The 11,439-nt window shown below is 49.2% G+C and overlaps 3 protein-coding genes across 3 annotated transcripts; 1 reads left to right on the plus strand and 2 right to left on the minus strand.

Annotated features, from left to right (window-relative positions):
- Nucleotides 1–458: 458 nt before the first annotated feature.
- Nucleotides 459–2,387, minus strand: CTHT_0027030 (prephenate dehydrogenase-like protein; the record flags this gene model as incomplete). Its single annotated transcript, XM_006693098.1, has 5 exons — nucleotides 459–1,522; nucleotides 1,601–1,712; nucleotides 1,773–1,833; nucleotides 2,143–2,214; nucleotides 2,302–2,387. The coding sequence occupies 5 exons, from the start codon at nucleotides 2,385–2,387 to the stop codon at nucleotides 459–461; spliced, it is 1,395 nt and encodes a 464-aa protein (XP_006693161.1).
- Nucleotides 2,388–2,830: 443 nt separating this feature from the next.
- Nucleotides 2,831–3,973, plus strand: CTHT_0027040 (uncharacterized protein; the record flags this gene model as incomplete). The annotated part of the gene is made up of 1 exon (XM_006693099.1): nucleotides 2,831–3,973. One exon carries the CDS (start codon nucleotides 2,831–2,833, stop codon nucleotides 3,971–3,973), a length of 1,143 nt encoding a protein of 380 aa, XP_006693162.1.
- A 74-nt stretch (nucleotides 3,974–4,047) lies between these two features.
- On the minus strand, nucleotides 4,048–5,808 carry CTHT_0027050 (putative DNA repair protein; the record flags this gene model as incomplete). Its single annotated transcript, XM_006693100.1, has 6 exons — nucleotides 4,048–4,077; nucleotides 4,133–4,243; nucleotides 4,304–4,926; nucleotides 4,997–5,233; nucleotides 5,287–5,431; nucleotides 5,695–5,808. 6 exons carry the CDS (start codon nucleotides 5,806–5,808, stop codon nucleotides 4,048–4,050), a joined length of 1,260 nt encoding a protein of 419 aa, XP_006693163.1.
- Between the last annotated feature and the right edge of the window lie 5,631 nt (nucleotides 5,809–11,439).

Below are 11,439 nucleotides of genomic sequence, written 5' to 3' on the forward strand. Positions count from 1 at the left end.
TTATGTACAGTGAAGCCATAGAATGAGATGTTACATTGCACCAGCTGTTTGGTGCTGGTATGCATGAGGGTTGGGATGTCTAATGCCCCAAGTATCTAGGCATAGAGGCGACGCTGTTATTGTCAAGTCTTTTGGAGTTGACTACGGTAAAAATCAAGGCCCTACCTAGCCGGTATCTAAGGTATGTGATAATATCTACGGGGTATTGGTCAACTAGTCTTGCGGAAGAGAAATAGTATGTAGGTACAGATGGATGCTCCCATCAGGAATCATCAAATCCTCTAACAGCAGAAATCATGCATGGTGAAGGCTCCGGCAAGTGTGCTTAAGTTTTGATAGCGAGACATGGAGCTCCGAAAAAAGCGCGGAATTTGTTAGAATATCGTGAGCAACAACTTGATAACCTAACTGTCAGATAACAGTCCAAGAGCAACAGAAACACAAGTTTGCATAACTCCTTATTCCTTCTCCACCACCTCATCTTCCTTATCCGCTTCCAAAACAGCTTTAATCATCGCCTGACCGACCTGAATCGCTTCTGCAAACCGTGGCTCAAAGAACTTCTGTGTGACACAGAACCGCTCTCTCCACGTCTCAAACTGGCCCAAAGCAACACACTCCGCCCAGCCACAAGCGGCAATGGTGAACTGCAAGTCATCCCGCCGGTACGTCGTGTCCTCGATGCCTACACGGATCGACTCATCCAGTAGTCCCGGCGTGCGGAAGAGGTGCTCGGTCACGCCGAGCCAGAGCCGGAAAAGTGGAGTTGAGCAGATCATGTGGTCGTACGGTACGATGCCCAACGCACTCCAGCAGTCGACCATGGCGAGCAGGCTGAGGTGGTTGTTAGGGATGGATGGGCCGTGGGCATTGTTCTTGGATAGGCTGAAGCGGTCGACGACTCCTTCAGGAAGTAGGGGTTTCGGGCCCCACTTGGGGTTATCGTCACGTCCAAAAACTCGCTCTTTAGCGGCGTAAACGCGGGCGCGCAATTCCTCGCGGCGACCCTCGAGCATGAGGTAAAAAAGTTCGGTGGTTGACTTGGCGAACTGGTTGATCTGCTTGTGAGCCTCGGGATTGAGGATGGCCAGGCCAGCGTAGACGTGCCATTTCTGGGAGTAGATGCGCAGCATCAGGTTGATTTTGACATTCTCGATACCACCTACATAACGACTACTCTCCCAGGGGAATTGTTTGGTTGCATGCCAGGCCTTGCCCATGCTCAGGAAGGCCGCGTGGGTGACGGCCTGGGTATCGGCCGTGATGCGATCGTGCTCCTTAGCAGACAGATAGACATGTTTGGAGCCGAGGGAGCGGAGAACCGCCTCAACTTTGGCAAAGGATTCGTCGGATGCGCGGTGCTTGATGAGCACCAGAGGCTGGCCACGAGGGTCGACATTGGGGCCATGTAGAGAGTGGCAGGAGACGATGTCGACGTCGCTGGGCAGGTGTTCCTCAAAAGCGCGAATCTCTGGATCTTTACAAGATGTCTGCCCGCCTACAATGGCGCCGAGACGGGTCGCTGGAATAACAAGCATCATGGTAAGAAATACTGGTCATTCTGGATGGGAATGGAACTGGCATGTCAAGATGGACGCACAAGGACCATATTCGGCAACAACCTGGCCGATGACCGCGGCTTCAACACTATAAATGATATAGTTGCTTGCCCGGGACACAAGATGACCGTTGCGGAGAATTTGTATATTAGGCTACACACACGATCTCAGCACTGGTTCCCAGCGGAGATCAGAGAGGACACAATGGCATACATGGTGGGCAAACTCCTTAACCAGGTCCTCGTACTTTTCCTCTCTGTCGCAGGCCAGGATCCTAGACCGCGCAAACAGAATCAGCACCTACGGTTGTGTGTGGCGCAAAAATTCATTGACGTATCTGCGCTAAAGTCAGCGGCATGTTCCAAATACTAAAACAGTCTTGGTCTAAGGGATGTTGTGATCGTGTCTTCAGACAAAGGAAAGTAAGGTAGCTGAGGTTTTTCATCATGGAAAGCCCACAGCAGCGACCGGGGCCAGAATGGCTGTCCGGCCGTGCTGCAAACGATACTCTAGCCAAATGCGCTCAAGTCATCATTCGACAAAGGGGTGAGCTGTACAAGAACTGAAATGATGTGCAACTTACCACATGCAAAGTCTCTGGAAGACTTGTTGGGTCAGCAACGGCAGTCGCTCATCAGGCACCACGTGTGCATGACTGAGGAGTCGACGTCCGGCAGCATATCAGAGGAAACTGGTATTGACTAATTACCTCCACCCGGCACTGCTCAATCGACGGGCATACATTTTGCCCATGTCGCCCATGCCGATGATGCCAATCACAAAGTTTTCGGCGCCTGGAAACGGCGCGGAGCTAATCGTCGACGCCATTTCGTCGCAGTCAAAGAGAGTTTATAAGGGCAATTGAGTCGTAATTGAGATCACATCGTCACACAAACATTGGCGATCCCCCTCTCAACTGGCAGGCAGAGGGGCGCAATGGTGTGTGTTGTGCTGAGCTGAGGTTGAGTGGAAGCGGGCAGAAATTTTTCGGATGGGGTTTTAAGGGCTCTGCGGGAAAGTGGGGTCTAACTGGATGCCCCACTCAGGTCCTTCGGCCTTACAGTATACTTTACAGTGTGATGCACATATGGTTTTCCTCAAGTCTATACCACACAGCACACGGCCAACCAAAGAATCAAGATGTTTGCGCAGCAGGGCAACTTCATGCCTTTCCGCAGAGTCGTCTTACACGCTGACCTTTACAACGACTTCAGCCCATAACCGAGTCCCTGCATACAAGTAATAGATATCAACAGGCGCAAGCATCGGCAATGTTCCTGCTTCAATCTTTTGGTTCTAATGGCTCAGGCCAACTCGGTATCGGTCACAAAAACGACGTAAGCACCCCGCAGCCTGTCATTCTTCCGTCCTCCATCAGTGGTAGTACAAATCCCCTCCACAGACCCAAACGGATCGTTGCAGGGGGCAACCATACGCTCCTTCTCCTCTCATCTGGTGAACTCTTGTGGACCGGAGACGCCACAACTGGCGCGTGTGGGAGGATCAACCAAGATGTAAACGGCGATCTGAGACCGGAGTTCCGCCCTGTTGACCTGAGCCCCTTGCCCAAACGCACAAAGGTGAACCATGTTGCTGCTACCTGGGCAGCAAGTGTGGTGGTCGTTTCGGCAGAGGAGGGCGAATCCATACGGGCAGCTCGCGGCAGTACTCAAGTCTACTCCTTTGGGTCTGGCGATAAAGGCGAACTGGGATTGGGGCCAGGTTTAACGCAAACGATAGAACCAACTCTGATCCCCAATTTTCCCCCACCCGGTACACAAATCGTGGACCTAGCGGCATGCATGGGGCATGTCGTTGCTGTACTGAGCACTGGTGAGGTCTGGGGTTGGGGGCAAGGGCGAAAAGGGCAACTCGGAAGTCCAGTTGTTGCCGCAGTGCAGTCTCCACGGCGCATTGATGGGGTAAACTTCAAAGTAGTCAAGGCCGTCTGCGGTCGCGAGTTCACGTGCCTTTTTGGTTCATCGGAAACCGGGGAGTTGATGATCCTCGGCGCAGATAAGTGGGGGATTCGCACTCAAGCTCCTCTGAATGTGAAGGGCTGGAAGGAAGTTGGCGCTGGTTGGGGCTCAGTGTTTGTGCTAAAGGACGATGGAACGTTGCTGAGCTGGGGAAGAGACGATCATGGACAGCTTTCGCGAAGTGGCCTTGGCCGTGTGGAACACATTGCTGTGGGTAGTGAGCACACAATGGCACTGACAGATGACGGCGATCTGTTGGCCTGGGGTTGGGGTGAACATGGAAACTGTGGGCCAATAAGGCAAAATACTTCAGGAGAGAAGGGGCAGCGGAACCTGATCGCCTCGAAGGCGCTCCACTGCGAACAGGGCATGGAGATTGGTATGATCAGTGCCGGTTGTGCAACAAGCTGGGTCTCTTTCGAAAAGAAAGCCTGAATAATGTTATAGCAATCCGAAGCCAGAAGTCGCCATTCGTGCAAGATTGGCAGTCGTGCCATTGTGGGGCAAGATTAAGGCGAAAATAAACCAAACCTCCGGACCTTATTCTGTCAGACAGCGGAGTTTTCAATTTTGATGGATTTGGATATGACATACCTGAGAAAGCCGCTGCGTCGGCTCGAGCCCAGGTTCAAGAATATCGGAGGCCATTTCTTGAGGATCTGCTGACCTGCTCAAGTAACTGCCAATACGCAGAGATGAAGGATTCTGGAAACACGTTATTAGCATCTTCTGTTTAGACCAGGAGGGGCCATAGATGGGCAGTACCGGGTCGTTAGTGGCATTCCATTCAAGCCTTGCGTTCTCTTCATCTTCCCCCTCGGGATTGACAGGCTCCCACTGCTCATCCTCGTCGCCTTGGGAGACAAATAGTGACTCAGACTGGGCTGTAGCAGCAGAGTGTGGGGGAATCGGCTGAGGCCGGATTTCGAAAGCTGAGTTTCGGGGCCTAGCTGATGTCCTCAGTTGAGGGGGTGCTGGCATAGAGGTTGGGGTAGCTACCGGCGCCGATGCGACCTCATGGGAATTCTGATGGCTACTGTTGGCAACAGAACTGGCACGATGGGATGACGCGTCGAGCTCTGGTCGAGGAATCTTAGATGCCGTGTTCGCTCGCAGATTCTTATGTTTCTGACTGAGAGCGTCCTTTTCTCCGACAGTCATCAAGATGAATTCGCATACAATGCCATCAGCGCTGTAGGAAAGCTTCATGGGACGTCCCGGATTGGAGTAACATGTTGTCAGCTCCCCGCTGATCAGCTGGGCGTGCTGCAAAATTGCACGAAAATCTTTGACGCTAATGATAATGTGAAGCTTGTCTTCAACATTGACGTGGTCAAACTCATCCATCTCGACCGCAATGTTAGTGTGGAGGGGCTTCTTGAGGACCTCTACAGCGTTTGCTCACGGTCAGCTTCGGAGGGAGTTCTGCGGAAATACAGGACGGTTTTGGGGCAATACCTTCGTTGTTGACAGCGCCACGTTTTTGTACCTTCTCGGTGAAGCATGTAAAGTTGACAACTCGAGTGTCGTTGTCCGTGTTAATGTCAAGCAACTCTATGCCCGGACCAAAATGGTCCATGAGTTGGCGTAGGGTCCGGGAGGATATCGCCCATCTATTACAGGCCTCGTCTGGATTGAATTTGGCGTGCATGGGCGGTTTGACCTCGAACGGAAGGGAGTGAGATGCGGTGATACCTAGGAATTATAAGCAGAACAGCCCACAAAGACACTAAGGTTGCCATGCGTACCATTTCTGAAAGATACTCTCGCAACGAGACGGCTTTTCCTACCAAGGCCGTCATCGATTGCCACATCACAGCTTTCAATCGCCGAGTTTTTCTCTCGAGACTGATCGCCACTATTATGGCGGGCCCGAAATATGGTAAGGAGAGACTGAAAGAGCAAGTTAGAAACAAAGTGGTGATCAAGCGTTACAAAGAGATACTGAGTTACTGACCCGAATATAGAGTTGACAAAAAAAGCGATCCTTATGCTGAGGACTGCCCTCAAAATTATACCGTGCAAAGAAACGGTTTGCAGCAAATGAGAAGCAAACATATGCCGACTTCGAGATGTTTAGAGTGGTCAATGTTAACTACAAGATTAGCGTCTGATGTTCTCATTCAAAGCAGTAGCCCAGTGGCATGCCGACACACCTTGTCTCGTCTGGCCTCCAAGCAGACGTCGTCACTGAACTTGAACAGGCAGGCGAGGGCATCATGGAGCACTGCGACCCCTTCTTCGCTCAGGGTGAAGTTCAGGATGACCATGCTGATGCGAGTTGTGGCGTCACGTAGTCTGGCTTCGATGCTACCGAGAGGCCACTAATGAAGTACCTTGTACGGATTACCGATCCAAGAGGCACCGTGTGACAGATGTCACTGTTTTCGTTGGTCCAGTTCTCAGAGAATAATCCCCGAATAGTTTTTGCTTGGCGTATGCGGTCAGAAACTAACGCCAGGTGCTCCCCGCCCCGTCGGGTTTGTTTGGTAGGAATGTGGGCTGTAGTCAGTGATTGAGATGAACTGCTTAACGAAGACACCATCCCGAGGTGAGTAATTGATGGTTGGTTTGATTCAGTAATTGTATTATGCTTTGTAACAGGCGGCTTATCCACTTACCTGTAGTTTGGCTTGAAGCGTAACATACTTGCTGTATCTAACTCCTTCAACCAATGAAACTGCTAATCTACCAACACAGCAGGTAATTTTACATAAAGATACTTAATTGGACTTACAGTCCCACATAGGTTGTTCCCACCATCTGCCCATCGAGATTCAAGTTCATTCAGCGTAATCACCCCACAAATGCATTTAAATCGGGTCTTTGCCTAGAAAACAGGACCCTAAAGCATCCGCTGCCTAGCACAGCCTCATTTACCCACCGAAAGGCATAGTCCAATATATACACAGCACTAGAAAGTATAAATCAGCGGGGGGGAAAACACAAGATTGTGATGTTGTGTTCAGAGAGGCCCGACGTCCTCCAACGTAGGATCATTGGGACCTTGGCACCACCGTACAATCCACGTCAGGGCACTCATCCAGCAAGTAAGTTCAGAACCCCCAACCAGTGAGTGCACACTGGTCAGTAAGGACCCGAGGTAATTAGTCCGTTCCCTCTTTGACTTGGTCTTCCATTTTCGCGACTTACAATTGTTGTTACTTGTTTAGCTCGATAAGTACCTGCTGGCTACTCTTTTCATATTGCCAACTCTATCCAAGACAAACACAGCAAAACCCGACATGATGTCAACAACCGCTAAACCAGTGTTCCCTCCGGAAATATGGTTACTAATAGTTCAAGAGCTCACTATTCAAAAAGATTACAGTAGTCTTTTCATGCTTGGTCAAACTGAGAAGGGCATAAGCAAAATCGCCTTGCAGCTTCTGTATGGAATCGATAGCTTGGCACCATGCTTATTGCCCTCAGCGAACCCAGTTGATAGCAAGGCCATATGTTTTTGGCATACCCTTTTGTCATCCTGTCTCGGCCAGACTTTCTATCCCTACCACAGCTGGATCACAACTATCGTTCTTCAACCATTACAGCGGCTCATTATTGGTCTAACACAAGAGGATTGTGATGATGGCGATGTTATCCCTACACTCAGGGCACGCTTTTTTGGTCCTCCACTTGAGAGACTAGACGCATCCAGACAGACTAATCTTGGCTATGAAAAAATAGTCGATGATGCCATTACTATCATTACATCTGGAATGCGTGGCAGTTCCGGTCCTGAGGGAGCGACGCCTGCTGTCTGGTATCTGTATGGATCGCATTCTGCCTCGCCGCCAGTGACTTTACCTACTTTGCTCTCCAGCCTTCCTCGTTTGACCTATGTTGGTATGGTTGGACAATGGGCCAGTGACGAGTTTGCCCATATTCTCTGCGAGTGTTGCCCGGGCCTCAAGAAATTGTACGTTCACTAATTATCCAGAGATCGAAGATCATCTATCCACCCCAGCCCTGTTTCGCCTTTGTGTCTTTCTTTGCTGTCATTTTGTGGCTAACAGCACTCTCTGTAATCTCTTAATACAGAGATATTGGTTATCACCGAGGAACTCCATGCAACGACGAGAAACTCGCTTCATTCATGAAAGCCCTCAAGCCGAATACATTAGGTATGTTGTCCTCTTTGAATGGACAACCGTGCAAAGTTGGGCTGACACGCAAATGCAGAATCCTTTCGGCTGTTCCTTGATGATGGAAACAACATTGGACGTGAAAGTTTCAAGGCTCTGGCACTACATGCACAAAGCCTCAAGGAGTTGAAGCTCTCCGATATTGAACAAACCGGACTCTTAGCATTGAATGAGCTTCGTGAATGCGTTGCCTTGGAGACGCTGTTGATTTCGGCAACTCGTAATTGTGCCCTCACGACGAGCGATTCGTGGAAAAATGACAATGAGCAGGTCTTCAATGAAGTCGTTCGTTGGCTTCAGCGATGTATCTCCTTGAAACGCTTACACCTGGAATATTTTCCTGGTAGCCCACTCTTAATCATGGAAGTTTTGTCAGGGGCAAGGTTTCGTCTAAAATCTCTCACAGTCAGCTGGAGAAAAAGCTCACAGCCGGAGCTGTACGCCTCACTGGCCCGCCAGCCAGACCTTCAAGAGGTGATAATAAGATCTCATCCTCCTCTAGACAACCTTCCGGTTAATGATGCTAGCTGTGCTGCTCTCGTCGGCGCCATCAGGAAGTGGTCTAACTTGCATGAGCTGGACATCGACGAGCCTCTTACTCTTGGGACCATTGAACAAATATGCAAGACGGGCCGCGTTTTGGAACATTTTTGTTTTACAAGCCCGAAGATTGACGACTCATTCCTTCAGCCACTTGCGACTCTACCACAGCTCAAACGTCTACTAATCCGTGGCCCTTCGGTTTTGACACCTGAGGGCCTCCTACAGTTTGCCCAGAGACTGGATGAGCAACCACATGGATCGCACAAGCGACTCTTTATCACTCTTGAACAGCAGCTGCACAAATTCTCGGAACAAGCAAAGAAAGAAGTGTCGAAAGCGTTCAAGGATCGGTTCAGGGGATACTTTGAGGAATTTCAGAATGTGTTGGAAAGATGGCAGTCTCTTCATAGGTAGGAATGAAGTCCCGGGTATCTCTCCTCTCTGATCAGTTCAAATTCAAACGTTATCCTTTAACAGTACTTGTTTTGGTCATCATGCTTTATAAGGTAGTGGTGTAGTGTTGCTATGTAACCCGGCGCTGATTCCGATAGGCCAAAAAGAATACCTATTGCAGCTTGCCAACTGCTTTAAGGATACAGTAGACCAGTGCATGCTGCGAAGAGCCTATCTGCACGATATATTCTACAGATAAACGTGTTTCGACACCAGTGAAAATATACCACGAGGTTGCCTAGTCTACCACGCAACATCCACAATTTCTATCCTCTGATCATGATCAGCGGACAGTTTCCCAAGCCTATATCACAATTTGAACACATACCAAGCCGGTGTTTCCTCTAAAAATGTGTCGTTTGAGTGCCCAAGAGCTGGCAGCTTAAGACGACTTCATACCCCCTCATGTGCTTGTTCAAATGGCAAAGAGCATTGGAGGATTCGCTCTTCCTCTCCATAAATTCCTATATACTAGCTTGGACTGAGATAGCCCCCAAACAAGAGCCACAAAAGCAAGATAGTTCTCCTTCAGACACCTTGACGCTCGCTCAAAGTTACTTCTATCGAGCGCTCTGCCCAAGTTCTGCATCTCTCGTGATCTTATTGTTGTTGATCAAAGATCTGATTCTTTTGTAGACTGCATAACTTACTCACCATCTGCCCTCCTATCTTTCCAATACTAAGCTCCCGCTTCTTTCGCCCTCTGCTAGAGAAGCTCAAGGCCTGGTTTCAGGAATGTGGATTCTAAAGAACTGCTAAGCGTGGTTATTGCTATGCTTACGGAGGGTATCCGCACTATCGATTCCCAGGAGGGACGTCCTCCTGCGCTTAATACCCTCCATTGCGCAACCATTCCATCGACGAAATTGACATTTTTCATTTCAAACGTCCCATCGTTAACATCACTCAGCATCAACGGCTTCACACTTACTCGGCAGCTTGACTGCGCCATGCGAGATCATTGTGAAAACTTCAAATGACTGAGAGTTAAGGGTGTCACAAACTGTTACTCTCAAGGTCGCATGTGCTTGACGGAGTGGGCGACAGTGCATGCTTACAAGGTTCTTGTCGCCAACCTAAAGAATTTTCCGTTTTGAAAGAAATATCAGTGCCAACGGTATACTTTCAGCCTTTTTGGAGGAGCTAAAGCCCAACAAACTGTGTTAGTTTTCGTTGTGTGATCCGATCTAAATAATGGGAAGCCATTGTCCTTCTCCGCTGTCTTTGCTGCGCAAGTTTTACTTGACATTCATCATATGCTGCAGGATTAAAGCCGATACAGGTGCGCAGAAACTGCTGATATTCGCGCCATGAGGTATGAACTAAAGATATACTTTGAATTTCACAGAGATCTTAGAGTTGACCATTGGCCAAATGCAAATGAGCAAGCGTTCCGTGAGCTTGATGCACAGATCGGTTAAGCCTTGAAAGATATTCTTCATCAGTCGAAACTCTGCATATTGGAATCCGGGGAAGCCTATCCCTCCTTCCATGAAACGGCACCGCATTCTTGAACTGTCACTGGTCTTACAGGATTATGGCTCCCCTCCAATTTCGCTGGTTCAGGTACTAGGCTGGCATAAGTGTTGCAAATGCTTGGGAATCTATCCCAGTATGTCTGTTATATATACTACGCCCTAAAGATCAAGTAGCTCCCACAAGAGCACTGGCTGGATAGGGACGTGCCAAGACACTCTTTCAAGATTCAAGCTTCTTTGTCGGCGATCCTCCTGAGATGATGAGCAAGTGTTTGAAGAAATTCTATATGGAAATCACCATTACCATGTCAACAGTTGAAAATCGAAAAAAAACATGCGGACATCTCCCATTACTTGCAACCCGTGCTGGCGGCCCTCGTGGTATCCAGCCCAGTTTGCCTATATCAACCAAGTTTGCCTCGCGCTTTGGGGGTTGTACTGGTCAGATGGGCTTGGAAGGCCGAACATGTAAGAAACATCATTGCGCGCAGTGAGTATGGTGTTGAAGATAACTAATAGGAAGAAAGCTTGCAGATGATCCAGAGAGAGTGTGAATAGCGCAAAGCCAGGGGCAAAGGCACAAAATACAAAACTCCAATGTCAACAGTCTATTTATCAAGCACCTTGCTTTGGCACTACAAGCTGAGTCCATCTTAATTGTCGTTCTCGTATCCGATGCTGCATATGAGCTGCTGGGAACAGTTGCGTGAAGTCCGCCCGGTGATCCCATCTTGTGCCAGGTGTTCGCACCAGACTATCTCGATAACCGAACACAGTTCTGGTGGCTTCCTAGTTACATCTTCATGGAGCCTTGTGACGAGACATTGGTAACCATGAGGAGGGCGCCCTTCGTACCCCCAGACCCAGAAATCCGTCTGTTACTTGGCGCAGCGGATGCATTAAACTGCATTTCTCTCACTAGGGAGCTCAGCAAGGCGTTAGAGGTGTTGGCGGAAATGGGTCACTTTGTGAAACTTATCGCAGAGGACTTGCACAGCATACTGAGTCAAGGGAGATGACTGACATCGATACAATGCTCAAGAAGGCCACTCTCCTTGGAGGTATGGTTATGGTTAACTTCTATGACGCCATGAAGGCTAGTGAGGTATCTAGCTGTTGCAAGTAATATCCGGAGATTTCGAGATCCAACCATGTTTACTGCAGTTCATCAAAAGGGCTTACACATAGCAGTAGCTGGTGCCGAGGTGGCACCATGACTAGCTTACAAAAAGGGGGCAGCTTCAGAGCCCATTGAAGTAAGCAAAGGCTGATTGATGTCACT

Source organism: Thermochaetoides thermophila (genome assembly GCF_000221225.1).
Source record: "Thermochaetoides thermophila DSM 1495 unplaced genomic scaffold scf7180000011816, whole genome shotgun sequence".
NCBI classification, from domain to species: domain Eukaryota; kingdom Fungi; phylum Ascomycota; class Sordariomycetes; order Sordariales; family Chaetomiaceae; genus Thermochaetoides; species Thermochaetoides thermophila.